This window comes from Drosophila nasuta, chromosome 2R, assembly GCF_023558535.2.
Source record: "Drosophila nasuta strain 15112-1781.00 chromosome 2R, ASM2355853v1, whole genome shotgun sequence".
NCBI lineage: Eukaryota > Metazoa > Arthropoda > Insecta > Diptera > Drosophilidae > Drosophila > Drosophila nasuta.
In genome coordinates, this window is record NC_083456.1 from 25,396,916 (window position 1) to 25,411,259 (window position 14,344).

The 14,344-nt window shown below is 42.2% G+C and overlaps 3 protein-coding genes across 3 annotated transcripts; 2 read left to right on the forward strand and 1 right to left on the reverse strand.

Moving 5' to 3' along the window:
* The first annotated feature begins 252 nt into the window (after window positions 1-252).
* LOC132784421 (augmin complex subunit dgt6) lies at window positions 253-3,432 on the forward strand. The gene is made up of 4 exons (XM_060790039.1): window positions 253-1,265; window positions 1,326-1,778; window positions 1,840-2,348; window positions 2,411-3,432. The coding sequence occupies exons 1-4, from the start codon at window positions 389-391 to the stop codon at window positions 2,564-2,566; spliced, it is 1,995 nt and encodes a 664-aa protein (XP_060646022.1). The 5' UTR covers window positions 253-388; the 3' UTR covers window positions 2,567-3,432.
* On the reverse strand, window positions 2,072-9,089 carry LOC132784418 (choline transporter-like 2). The gene is given in 5 exon segments (XM_060790031.1): window positions 2,072-5,752; window positions 5,822-6,028; window positions 6,030-6,173; window positions 8,362-8,675; window positions 8,999-9,089. Coding segments are annotated over 3 exon segments (2,373 nt in total). The 5' UTR covers window positions 6,147-6,173; window positions 8,362-8,675; window positions 8,999-9,089; the 3' UTR covers window positions 2,072-3,703.
* A 296-nt stretch (window positions 9,090-9,385) lies between these two features.
* LOC132784417 (yemanuclein) lies at window positions 9,386-14,183 on the forward strand. The gene is given in 7 exon segments (XM_060790030.1): window positions 9,386-10,625; window positions 10,683-10,904; window positions 10,965-11,045; window positions 11,047-11,824; window positions 11,883-12,030; window positions 12,098-12,337; window positions 12,396-14,183. Coding segments are annotated over 7 exon segments (3,495 nt in total). The 5' UTR covers window positions 9,386-10,376; the 3' UTR covers window positions 14,173-14,183.
* The last annotated feature ends 161 nt before the right edge of the window (window positions 14,184-14,344 follow it).

Here is a 14,344-nt window from a genome sequence, read left to right on the forward strand (position 1 = left end):
CTAATATCGATAACAAACACGCATGGCTTGCAATATTTTTAAATACCACTGTTTGCCTTTTTATAATATTGTAAGCAAATTGAAAAGGCTATTTAATAAATTATTCGCACTACCTTAATACTATTTTAATTACGAAAATCAAACAATTGTAAATGGCATATCGATATATATATGATTGAGTACAGTGCTACCACACCTTATTTTTTTAAATTCAAATTAACAGACTAAATCGATTTCCTTGTATATCGATATACTATGCTTGTTGTTGCACTTCAAGTCCGTCATCTTGAAATAGTAGCGCCACTTTATTACCTTATCGAAAATTACTAAATAATTGAGTAAATAAAGTAATTACAGTGTAGTAAAATAGTATTAGTGAATTGGAAACATGGATCGCACAACAATTGCGCCTTGGAAGGCCGAAGAAAAGGAACAAAGTGAAAAGCTACACAAAAAGCTTCAAGGCTTGTCTTTGTTGTGTCCCATGACGGACGAAATGATCAAGTTGCTATCTTGGGATATGTTTCTGAAGTCGAATCAACCTGCCTTCTTTCAAGTGATGCACTATCTGTTTCGCATCATCGATGCCGTTGAGTTTAAACGCCGTTTCTATTGGCCCATCACGGACAAGAAGTCCGAAGCTAATTTTCGAGCCAGTACTGTGGATTATCTCAAGCATTTGAATGAGAAGCATCAGCTCAATTGGTCCAATATCAAATCGTATCTGGTTGTTATGCCTGGCGGCATGAAGTTCATCAATTTCCTCTTAGATCTGGTAGGCTTTGTTGTCCAAGAACTAATTAAGCAACGGGAAAAAGCCTTGTCATTGGACAGCGACATGGCAAATTTGCGGGATTTGAGTGTGCAAAGCATGTCCAGGCAAAATGTCTTCATGAAAGAGTATATCTCGGCATATATAGATGAAACAAAGCAGTTAACAGTTCGATTACGCCAAAACACTCAACAGATCAGAAACATATTCACTGAGATTGCCAACAAAACTGGAGTCGACGAAACGCTGTTGTTGCATGATAAGTTTTTGGAGGATTTCGAAACATACAATCGTCTTAAATGCAAGCGAAAGATAGGCATGCCCCTGGAAAGAATCTCAATGCTGGAGGCACCACAATGTCAGCTCAAAGAGGACATGGAACAGTTCTTGGCCAGACTGACGGAACAAAAACTCCACAAAGAAGCTGCCGACAGTACGCTGCGCAACATTCAAAAGTTCTTTGGTGCTGCACCAGACGCTGGCAGCGCATTAGGTGAGAAGCCCACTCGAACTTTAATCTAAGTAGCAGTAAACCAACAATAAATTCTTGCAGGTAATGGCATGCGACTTGGCACCATGTTGTCCGCTTTAAATGATATCAGTGAAACAATTGCGGAGCAGTTGGATGCCAATAATCATTATGATCACGAATCCAATGAGTTTCGCACTACAGAATTACAAGAATTGCGCGATAAGCTGCAACAGATCGAACAACAAGTAAACGAAGTAAACAAGAACTTGAACTTGCGTTTTAAAGAGCAGACCGGCAATGTTAGCGGCAATGCATCACAAATGCAGCACACGATGCAGAACTTTCCCAATACCCCATTGCGTTCACTAAAGCCTCCAACTAACATCGATAGTCATACGCTGCTGATGAAATTCGTATCCACACCACCCATCAAACTGGATGCAGCGAGTGGAGTGCGCAGCCTTCAGGTGCGGTTGCCTTTGCAGGACGACTTCAATGTCAAACAGTTCGATACCACATGCAACAGTTTGTTGGGTAAACGATTGCAACCCTATATGAATCTATAAACTTTGCTAAACATTATTATATATTGCAGTGCCAGTGCCGCCACGTTCAGCTCGCAAGATAAAGCAACAAAATGAAGAGGACATGAACAACACGGACATGAACAACACAATAAATCGCTCCAAGATACTCGATCCCATGCGACTGTTACGCACCATCAACAAGAAGTCCGCGCAACCCAAAACAATTGCGCAACCCAATCTCTCAAGCTTGGGTAGCAAATGGAAACAGATGCAAGCGTCGTTTGGTTTTGAAGATGTCAATGTCACAGCTGTTCCAACCTCGCCAAAGGCCAATAACTGCATGCCACAATCACCGTTCACACCGTTGAATATCAACGATAATACACGCATTGAAAGACTGCCTGATACAAGCAGCAACAACTCGTTGTATTCCAAGAAAAGCGCTGCCGTAATGAAAGTACTGGATGCATCGCTCAATGTGCAGAATCTCAGCACTTCGCCGTCGGGACGATTGGAGGCACTGGTGCCTATGATAGAGCCGAAGGCAGCTACACCGATTATACTGCTCAACGATTTAGTATACATAACTAAAGCTAGTCATTTCCCCTTGTATTGTTAATGATTTGTGTTCTATTTTAGGATTCGGAACCAGCGCAGTGCATCAGCAACGAAAACGATGGCAATCAGCTCAATCAGTTGAACTGTTCCAAATTTGGCGATGACTTCGATGCGTTTGGCGATAACGACGACTTGCAGAACATTAGCGATAGCGTGCTCAACGATATATTAATATAATTGTCCGCAACACACAGTTTTCCATTCATGTTTATTATTATATCAGATTGAAAATTGTAAAACTTATTGTTCTAATTAGTAGTAAGTAGTATGTATTCATATAATTTGTGTATGAATATATGTGTTTTACTTTGCGCTGTTTACTGCCATTGTGTTAATGTTTAAATCAATTTTTCAACCAGTTTATATAATTAGAACATTTGCTTAGCAAAATGATAAAATATAGTACTATGTTTATGAATGTGATTCAAGTTTGAATTCAATTTTATTAAATTCAAGTATGTATTATGCTCACAAAAAATAAGAGAAACTCAAAAATAAATTTAAAATGTGCATAAATAGTTGTAAAAGTTAAACAAAAATAAATACCTTATGGTATGTTCTCTTTTTCAATCTTCAAGTTTATCTCGCTAACAATTTGTCACTGCTTAGCCTTATAATTCATTTCATTTCAAGTCGTTTCATTATTGATATCTCTGAGATTTAAGTTAAGTTCTTCGCAACGAATTGCACAATATTGCTTTAGTTGTCTTTAGAATTTGTATATATATATATAGTATGTTGTATATATTTAGATTTATGCCTCTTCTGCGCCTATCACATCATTTTTTCATTTGTTGAGCACCCAATTTCAATGATCGCGCTGAGCCATAAACATTTGTATATGAGTTAATCTACTATGTATATGCGCATGAATTACTAATTTCTCGTTATTCTATTTACACTTTACGAGATGATGCAAATGATATTGTTCTTTTTGAATACATATTGGCAAATGTGGAACATAAGATGGTTTACATTTTGTTTACATGTAGCATGTAATATAAAAAAATTGAATTGCAGCTGACCCTAATCAAATGTTGCCACCATCTAATCAAAAATTTATCATGAGCAATAATCGCGCACAACCCGTTGGTTATTATAACGTACAATAAATATTTGTATATATATATATATATCTATATATGTTTGTAGAAATATGTCTTATATACTCGTATGTCGGCCAAGCAAAGCTCTTTTTTCTCATTCTTCAACTCTTCAACTACATTTTGCACTGTCATTTTCAATGGTTCCTTGCATATTGCTTTGGTGGTGCGTTCTATTGCTAAACTCCTTACTCCATTCTTCATTTCCGCTCTATTTGCTACGTCGCTGACGTTGTGGCAGTTTATTCTTTTTGCCCAATATCTTCATTAACTGCTTGGACATGAAATATGGTTTCTCGGGTGTCCCGTCGTTGCGTTCACAATCCTCCAGGAAGCAGAGGAAGAGCGTGTCCACGGCCATCGAGTAGACGCCAAAAAAGACGCTGGTTATGAGAAAGGCGCCAATTACCACCACTGTCGTTGGCACGGCATTGTAATTTAATTGGATTACAGACGGATTGTTGTCCAGGAAATAGTAAGTAGCAACACCTGCGCCTCCCGTGAGCAGCACTTTGGACAGAAAGAATAGAAAGTCGGTGACCTTATCCAAGGCGACGACTCGCAAAAAGTTTCGCATTAGTAGATTGAATGCATCCTTGGCACTGGAGCAGAAATTCTTGCCATGAATGGCGCACATAATGTACGCATTGCGATTGAGGAATCGCAAAAAGTTCTCCAGCAGCCAAAAGAAGCAACGCATGCAACACAAAATGGCCCGAGTGACGGCATTATCATACTTCTTTATCTTCTGATCGATGTACTCCAGTATTATACGAATCGCCCGGCAAATGGCCAAAATGAGCGAGCCAAATGCCAAAGTGCCCAGATGATAGATCGCTGTCTGGCAGAAGGCATGCGTCAGCGTAAAGTATGGAACATCTCGCTTCTTGAATGTCCAATACCAACGGGCAAATGTGGCTGCCAAGACCATGTCACTAAAGCCCGAAATGAAGAAGCTCAGCCAGAGGAAGCCAAAGATATTGTATGCCATCGACCAGAGCACCTTCGGTGGATTGGATATTTCATTGAAACTGCATGTAGTCTCAATGCACGACTCAAGACGTTGGTTGATGTAACAATACTGCTGGAATGTCTCTGGATTACAGGCTGCACCCACAGTGTAGTTGATGGCTGGACCATTGCAGACACATTGCTCCTTGGTCACTTCGCCATTTTCGCCAATGCGTCGCACCATGCGAAACGATAGATCGCCAATGGATCCGAGATAAAGGCCAACACCAATGGCAAACGCAATGGCTACGATGTAGAGTGCCCACGAGAAGATGGGAAAGAAAACGGTGCTGATGACGGTGCTCACCGCTTTGCTGCCCTCCTTGGTCAGTGCGATGGCAATGCGAATGCGCTTGCGCAGTACAATCACAAGCAACAGGATGATCACAAAGCAAACGCACAGAAATATGGACAGATACAACCAATTGTTGGCATTCTGCAGCAGATTCTGAATCTGACTGTGCAAATTCAAGGCGTGGTGCGGCACCGTCGGCGTATTCTTCCAGAATGTGTACTTCTTAATGCTGTAGTAGATGCCCGCCAGCAGTCCTATGAGCACGCCAAAGATGGAGAACCAAAGTATGGGTGCAGCCAGCCAACGCATCAGTGAAATGAAGATGAGCGAAGCAATCATTGTCAGCAACAAAGTGGTGAGCACAATCGTTGCCGAGTTGACCAGATCCTCAACGATCTCCTCGCCCAGTCGTTGGGCATCGTGTGTGCCATTGTAAAAATGAGCCACCAGGTTGCCTACCATTTTGGCAAATCGCGTGTCCGTTTGCATCATCTTCTCCCTGATGACAGCACCATTCAATTGCTGGCGACGACATTGTCCCACCTGCTCATCGACTGCCACCTGTCGTGGGTTTGTTTGTGGCGCCACAAGAGCTTGTGGATCGCTTTGCAGAGTCAATGCCATTGCCTGCATTTCCAGCTCTTGGCTTTGGCTCGCATTTCCCGGCAGCAGCAATGACAAGTCGCGACGATTGCGAAACAATACGCTAGGCAGCAGTTCACACAGTTGATCCGAGAACTCGAACATGCAACGATTGAGAAACGGTTCACTTTTGATGTAATAGCGAGCACAACGATTGTCGTCAATGGCTCGTTGTATGTCTGTCTTGGAGTAAATGGCCGCCTTATCGGCATCTGTTTTGCAGATAAGACGCTGCTTCAGGTCTTCGAAAGTCTTTGTATTCTTCATGCTATCCCACACAAATGTCTCCGAGGGACACTTCTCAACACAAACCTACAAAAAAATAAATAAATTTTATACTAAGTGAAACCTTTCGATTCTATTTATTAATTCTTCACTTGCCTGCGGTGTGTTACAGCCCGTTATGGGTACCAACGGATCGATGCATTGGTCCAGATTGAAGAAGAATAAATAGTTTTTCTTCAGCACGCTGGAGTCTTTGCCACACTTCTGATTGAACATATCCGTTGGGATCATAAGAGTGTTGAGATTTCCATTCCTTAGCGCATACTGGGCGATGAATGCCCAGCCGCCCAGGAAGAGCAAAAAAGATAATTAGACATGGAACATCGGTGCAGCCGCGATCTCGTTGTCGTGGTCCCTGAAAATTACGATCATATCGCAATGGTTCACCATATTTGTTCATCAGCTCTACGTTCTCAGTCATCGTGTATTGTGTCGTGTTGGTCGCTCTCTGGAGTCAAATATAGAATTGAAAAGCTGTCATTAGTCTCTAGAATTGAACGAAAACACGTCAAACGTTTCTTGTGTGTTCCATCATCACAAAAATTGATGGCACAAGTATGTATGTATGTTTGGAAATGTAAATATATATTAGATGTATTAATATAAGACATATATGTATATATTTTCTTTGGGTTTTTTTTAACAAAAACAAATCGTGATAATGAAGGTAGAACAATCTTCATTGAATTTTTGTAGAAAAAATGTTCTCAAAAACTACTCTCAACATTAAACTTTATAGTATAATATTGTTTGCTGTAATTTAGATTTTTTTTAGGATTTGCGTCACTTGTTCATTTCAATGATAAAATACTACAAATGCTTCGTCTACGCTATTTATGCTCTAAACGATATTATTTTTGTGTTCTTTGACAATACACATACTATATGTACATACATATGTACATACATAGATATCTGTATATGTCTGCACTTGTAAGACCACTTCTCGAAACGATATGATAAAAAGATACTTTACATTGATGATTCATCCACAACGATGGCGAAGCCAATGCAATTTCAGCAAAAACGCAGTTGAACCTCATTCTCCACCGCACAGGGGGATTTATTTACTTATTTGCTGAGCATACTGAACAGCTGAGCGAATAAAGTTCATTTTGAATCATAATTACGCGTTATATATATATGTATATTATTTGGTTTTTATTTTTCCCTGGAATTTCAGAATATATATTTATAATACTTATAATATCATGCTAATGCTGCTGTCAGCATATGTACATATATAGTACATACTGATTACGCTTGTTCTGAGAGCTATAATATAAATTATTAGAAACTCAAATTAAAATATTTCATATTATATTTATATATGAATATTATATATTAATATAGTAACACTATTGCTAATGCAACTACCGCAACTAAAATTGGAAAAAAAAACCTAAAGCTGAAATTAACTTAATTAAATAAAATTGAATCGCCTAAAATAAATACTTGAGTAGTTTCATTGGCAGCCTCTACACTTAATTGCACATAAGAATTAAGTGTAGAAATTAAACACTCTGTACTGTAGCAATGTTATCGCTAATGCTAAAACTACAACAAATACTAAATCATAGCCTGTCAAGCAGGTTTAGTATTACTTACTCATCTAGAAGTTTAAGCAATCTCGTGGTTATTTTTATCTACAAATTACAAAACCTTCATCTCGATGTTGGGCTAGCATAAAAATCATGTGATTAAATAACTAAAGAAAGGGTATTCAAATTTCGGCGCACAAAATGCAACGATTTTCTTTTGTTTATGTTTAGGAACAAATGAACCTGAATAGACAAACAATATCTACATATATACATACATACTTATAGATGACTTTTGATGATGTGCTGCTCTACGATAATAATAAACGTGATCCACGAGAAAATCAGCCGATTCAGCTACCGGCAGCAAACAAAACAAAGCAGCAAACAAAAATACAGAAACATACAAAGCAAGAGCAAGAATAGCGCAAAAAGCATTGCGCAAATTGACAATAAAATGACGCATTAAAAGTGAGTTAAATTTAAATGAATTGTGACCGCATACAAGCCAACTTGTTGCACGTTTTGGTATGTTGCGATTGTTGTGATTGCGATTGTTGTAATTTGTTACTGCTCTGTGTGGTTGTCTGCCTTGCCACTGTTGACCAAAAAACAAAAGTGATGTGAAACCAGTTTGTTTTTTTGGGGCCTAAAACGGGTGCCGCTCAAAATGAGCGCTGATATTTTTCATTGAAATGCCTTTGGCTTTCCAATGAAATTGAAATTCATTGCACCACATTTGGAAATGGGGAGAAAACACAAGGCGACGACAACTATGACACTATTCAAGGTCATTGAGCGCAGCTCTGCAACACTGTTTTGTACAAAATGCAGTGCAATAGAGGCTGAGCGGAAGTGTGGGTGGAAAGAGTGGAGACAGAGAGTGCTGGAAAGTACTGTCATCTTTGTTTGCCTTTAATCATTTAATAGTCATTTAAATTTCCCAGAGATAGCAAACAGATAAAAGTCAAAAAGTAATTGCCGCTGTTTTCTTCGGGTCCTTATCGCAAATTGACAATTGTCTTCGACTATTTGTTTTTATAGTAATGAACACGAGCACTGTTCATATTAATTACTAATGGCACTATTACTCACCTACGTGCGTATGTGTTTTTTACTCCCAGTTGGGCAGGCAACAGTTATTGTGTATTGAGACAATGAACAAGGTGGCTCTTTCTTCTTTATTGTCTCCACATATCTATGTTTACCGTTATGTGTGGGTGAGCTGTAACTTTGTCTGCTGCGTTGCAAGGCGCGCGATTCCTGCGTCTCAGGCGAAAGTCACTTAACGACTAAGTGGCTGCTGGTTGCCTTTGTTAAAGTTTATTTCGCGTACGTTGCTCTCGGTCACTCGATGTCAACAACACGGGCACAATTATGGAGAGGGGGGTCGAATGAGTTGTTTGTAACTGCAAGCACAAAGGGCACAACATAAATATACCAAAACACACATTCACACAGCAGGTAACCACAGGCTACCGAGTTTTAAACACTCATGTGGTGGCACACTTTTATTTATTGCACACTATTTTCTGATAAGACCAACGATTTTTGTTAATGGCTGGCTTGCAATTTTCCACTCGAATTGCTTAACATGCAACTTTATATTTTGTAGTTGACATGCACATACATACATACATAAATAGAGTATCTCTCACACACACATACACACGCGCAGACACTTATAAACCAAAAAAAGAAAATTCAATTAATTATAATTTGTAACACTCACTTGGCGTACACTTTGCGAAGCATTCAGCTCCGATGCACGCAATAACACTGAGAGGGGAGACACTGGTACTGAAGACAGCAGCTCCCCACTTGCTCTCAGCTGTTTCATGCGCAGTGTTGTGCAGCGCTCAAAAGGTAGTCAAAACAAAACCAAAAAGTGTAGTGCACACTGAAACATGACCTGCGGCTGGGATATTTTTTACCGCAAGCCTAGCCCGGCTAACAAATTTGTCACCAATAAATAAATAGATGCCAATAAAGAATAACCTAAACAGCAATTGTACAATAATTTTTATTAAAAAAATTTGCAATGAGCAATATGTACACACTTTAAATAAAACAATTTAAATATTGTAAAACACTGTGGGTCATGTGTTTTATAGCTTTATAAATTCAAGTTACGAGACTAGGAACAAAATTAGTCCTACATTATTTTTTTGCAAGTCGAAGCTTGTATTAAAATTAAATTTTAGACGCTTTCAAGCACCAAGTGTGAACGGCTCGCGGAAGCAATAAAAGCGAGACAAACATATTGCAAATCTTTTGCCCAGTGCTGTGAAGCGCGCCAATGCATTAATTGCGGGGTCGGCGGCATGAGTGCAGTGAAAATGTTTAGCGTTGAAGACGACGGCACAGCGCAAGCAAAGATTTGATTAACAATTGTAAAAAACTGTGCGTAAATTATGCAAAGGCCACACAGCTAATGCAATTAAAGAAGCGCGTGTGCAAATAATACATTAAAAAGCTCGCCAATCTAACTGTGTTTTGGCCAATGTGATTTGAATTTGTTGCCGCCGGCTGGACGCCAAAACTGCAAAAATTTATTTTCAATTGCAAAAAAAAAGTGAAGTGAAGTGACGACAAAATAGGAGAAAGAAAAGTCTGTGTGTGTGTGCTGCACATTTGAAGCGTGCAATTAACGCAAATGTTTTTTTAGCAGTTCGTCGGGACACTTTTTTGTTTTATTAGCAGAAAGTGAAAACAGTGCATAGGAAGCTGGTAAAGAGTATTTGTGGTGTACGTGCAGAAGAACAAGCAGAGCAGAGAACCAGCAGCAGTAACAGCAAACAGACATTGCACAGGAGGTGGGGCCCGACATCGCCGTCGCTGTCGCAGTCGCGTCGTCGTCACTACCGTCGTCTCTTTGTTGTTGTTGCCTTTCCGTGCGTTGTTTTTGTTTGTCACACACACAAAAAAAAAGAACACGCGGCGTACAGCAGTCTGCGAAAAGGGCGGGAAGGCAAACTAAAATCATTTACGCTTATTTATTTCAATTCCTTCGGTGTGCGTGTGTGTGTAAACTATTCGTTGCATTTTACCGCGTGGCATTGTGGCGATTCCATCAGCCTCACGATTGGGGGGCGACGGCGGCGTAAGAAATGTCAAAGCTGGGCGAGCACAGGCGTGTGCAACTCACCACAATCAGCAGTAGCATCAGCAGCCATAATGCTGTGCCTCCGATGCTGTCGCGCTTCGGCGACTTTCTCGACACCGATACCGCGCTGCAGTCCAACAGCAAGGGCAACAAGAACTCAAACAAAACGATACGTCTGCAGCTGGAATTGTTTGAAACGGATTCGTATCGTTATCCCGAATTCAACTACTCCAAACTGTTGCATCTGGAGAAGGTAAGTTTGACCAACAAACTGCCACCATTCCTTATTAACATTTCGTAATCTTTAGAAAAAAAGGCAAAAATGCTGAAAGAGAAGGCGGCCAGCAACAATGGCAACAATAATGATCCCTTCGCCGACAACGATGATGATGTTGCGCGCATTGCCAAGGAGCTGGAAGCCAAATATGGCAACTCTTATGCACGCGGACGTGGACGTCGCAAGAAGGATGATTTTGTCGACATTGGAATGGGTTACGACGAGTCCGATTCGTTTATCGACAACACCGAGGCGGTAAGCTGCAATTGGATGATTGCTTGCTTGATTATTTTGTCAACGTATTTCTTTTTATAGTACGATGAAATACTGCCCGAGGAGGTGGAGACTTTGGAGGGTGGTTTCTATATTAATAGCGGCACCTTGGAATTTAAGAATCCCGTCAAAAAAGTCACATACCAGACGCACCGATGCCATCATTAAAATGCCAGAAAGATCACGTAAACGTGTGGTATCCACAAGCTCAGATGATTCCTCGGAAACGTCGGAGTCGTCCAGTGAAAACGAACAGGAAGCTGCGGCCAATAATAAATCTAAAACTAACAACAATGCCGACAACGACGACGATGATGACGACGAGGAAGCCGAGGAGGATGACGACGATGATGATGACAATGATTCAGACAGCGATAGCGAAAGCATTGATGGCTCCGACAGTGACACCGACAGCCTAGAAGATGATGAAGAGAGCGGAAAGTCTGTCAACACGAATGTAAAGAGTAAATTCAAACCTAATACTGTCAAACTGCCCAAATCCAGTGCGGATGCGAAACCAAGAGCGAGCACAGGCAGTAAGAAAACGAGCAGCACCAGCGGCAAACTGAATGTGATTGGCTCATCCTCATCATCGAATTCACCACGTCCCAATGCCATCGACAACTCAGACACCGAAGAGCAGCGGCAGACGCAGCAAGCTCAAGCTCAATCGCAGGCGCTCAAAAAGGTGGTCAAAACGACAACTGTGAAGGATATGCTAAAGGCGAAACGAGACAGCTTTCTTAAGTCGCAGGGTCAGGTCGATGGACCGTCCAAGAGCGTGGTGAATGGCGAAGTTAAAATTACGACAGCATTGATTGTGGACTCGAGCAGTGAAGACGATGACAGCGACTCTGCCAGCGAGCAAGGCAAAGTCGAAAAGTTATCAAAACCAAACGACAGTAAGTAAAGCAGTTTGGAATCCTATTCAAAGTTGGTTTAACGTAAATTTTCTTGTAGATCAACGAACTGCGGATACTACACTGCCGGCCAGTCTGGATAATGAGATCCTGGGCAACATCAACAGCTTTAAGGAAATGGTCAGAAGCAGAGATTTGTGCGGCAGAAGATTTGATTTTGACAGCAAGCTAACAGCGCTGCTGCTAAAGTGAGTAATTAGTAATTTTTCATTATTTCTAGCTTCACTAATCTGTGTGCACAAATATTTGTTCTAGAATCTACGAGACACTGCTGTGTTCAGAGCGCAACGAACGGAACATGGTATTTGCCCATCTGGAATACCAGCTGCAACTGCCCAAATATTTTATACTGCGTAGAGCGAAGGCGCTGCGCGCCCGAGAGGAGAAAAACAAGACTACAGCTGCATTGGAGAAGCTGCGCAAAGCGGTTGCCGAATTGATGCCCAAGGCCATTGCAAACTACGAGATCGAATTGCATCGATTTGCGGAACTAGCGTAAGCTCAAAATGATTACATAGTTTTGAGATGTTTTTTACTATTCCAAATATTACAGTGCGGCTGATGTCAATTCGGAGCATCCGCCAAAGATGCCTCGTAAAAAGTTCCAGTGGAGCAATGAATTGCGCGAACTGCTTTACGATGTATACCAAGCACGCTGGATATCGTATGCTGTGCTGGGGAAGCGAAAGGATTCGCTGGAGCAATTCATCAATGGGTACCTAAAAGACAAAGTCGTTGATGTGTGGGCCACGGGCTGGATGCGTTACGAGGAATTGCAGCGTGAGATTGAACGACACAAGCACGCAAGCAAAAAGCAGAAAGAGAAGGCAAAGAAGTTGTCACTAACACCAGCAGCGACACCAACCACAATAACCACCACCGCAACTCCAACAGCAACGAGTGTAATTGCCGCACCACCAACAACATCAGCAGCAGCAGCAGCAACAACACAAGGCAACAATTATGCAAAGCAATACGATGAACTGACGCTGATCGAACAGAGTCGGTCGCGTGCCAATTCCGATACGGATTCAGCTACAAGTGCCTCATCAAGTAGTCTCAAACGCAAACTTGAAATGCCTGCCAATGGACAGCAGCAATCAAGAGCGCCCAAGCAGCCGGCAACAGTTAAGCCACCCAAAATCAAGTTCCAAAAACAATTGGAGGCCAAACTGGCACAGATGTCACAAGCGAACAGCATACAAAGCATACAACAACAGACGCAAACGCAACCGCAACCAATTGATTTATTGCAACAGCCCGCTGTCAACAATTACCTGAAGCAATTGGATGATGTGACGGTGACAGCACAGCAGATCGATCGATCGCGTGCCAATTCCGATACAGATTCGGTTGCAAGTGCCTCATCGAATAGCCTGAAACGCAAGTTGGACAAACCCACAACGTCCAAGGTCACAGCTGTTGCAAAGCCGCCCAAAAAGAAGAAACAGCAGCAGCAGCAAGTTTCGCAACAACCTTTGGCGCAGCTCGACAATTTAATGGTACAGCCATCAACCTCGGCGCAGGCAGCGGCAATGAATGCAGCTGTTGTGGCAGCTGCCGCTAGCATGCTGGAGTTGGCATCGCCCACCAAGCAAACGGATCATAGCATCAACAGCATTATGACGGCAGCAAATCTCAATGTGGCGGCCATCAATAGCAATGCACTGCTCAGTGGTGCTGCGGCAGCATTACATTCCACAACGAGCAACGTTGTAGCAGCGTCTAAACCCTTGTCGCATGTCATCAATCTCGACTACTACAAGAGTCCCAGCGAAATACTACAGACATCGCAGCAGCTGGCAGCCAACAAATGGCAAACAACGACGACGGCGACGGCGCCACCGCCTGCTGTTGTGCGTTGCGAGAGCAGCAGCGAATCGGATGGCGTGGAAATCGTGTGTGTTTATCCAGCAGCAGTCAAGGTGATACACTCCAACACTAAGGCACCGCGCTCTAAGGCGAGTCAGAAGAGCAAAGCGACGTCTGTGATTAGCACAACGGGCACTGTGGCTAACGGACTCAATGGGGCGGTGGGAGGCCATCGGCAGCAGGATAAGAAGTTCACTTATGGTCCCACCAGCAACAACAACAATAATAACAATGGCAGCAGCCCCAAGCTGGGAGCTGGCGTCATACGCTCTTCGTTGCCAACGGCTGCCTACGATTATAGCAATCCACAGATATTGAAAACGCTGTCCGCACTCGAGAAGCAAATGAATTGGTCACAAAATGCACTGCTTAATGCAGCTGCCGCGAATGCTGGAACGAATGCAGCCGCGGGTGCCGGACCAGCAGCTGGTCGTGGGACAACATCGTCGCATCAATGACATTCGCTGAATGCCGCTGCCACACAGCCTCCTCCACCAGGAGCGGTGTCGATGTCGGCATTCTACAATCACGAACAGGCGGTGGCTGCTGCCCTAGTGCTCTCATCGATGAGCGCATCGGGACGCTATGATGCCTACGATGCGCAGCTGGGTCTGTTGAATGGCTCGCTGG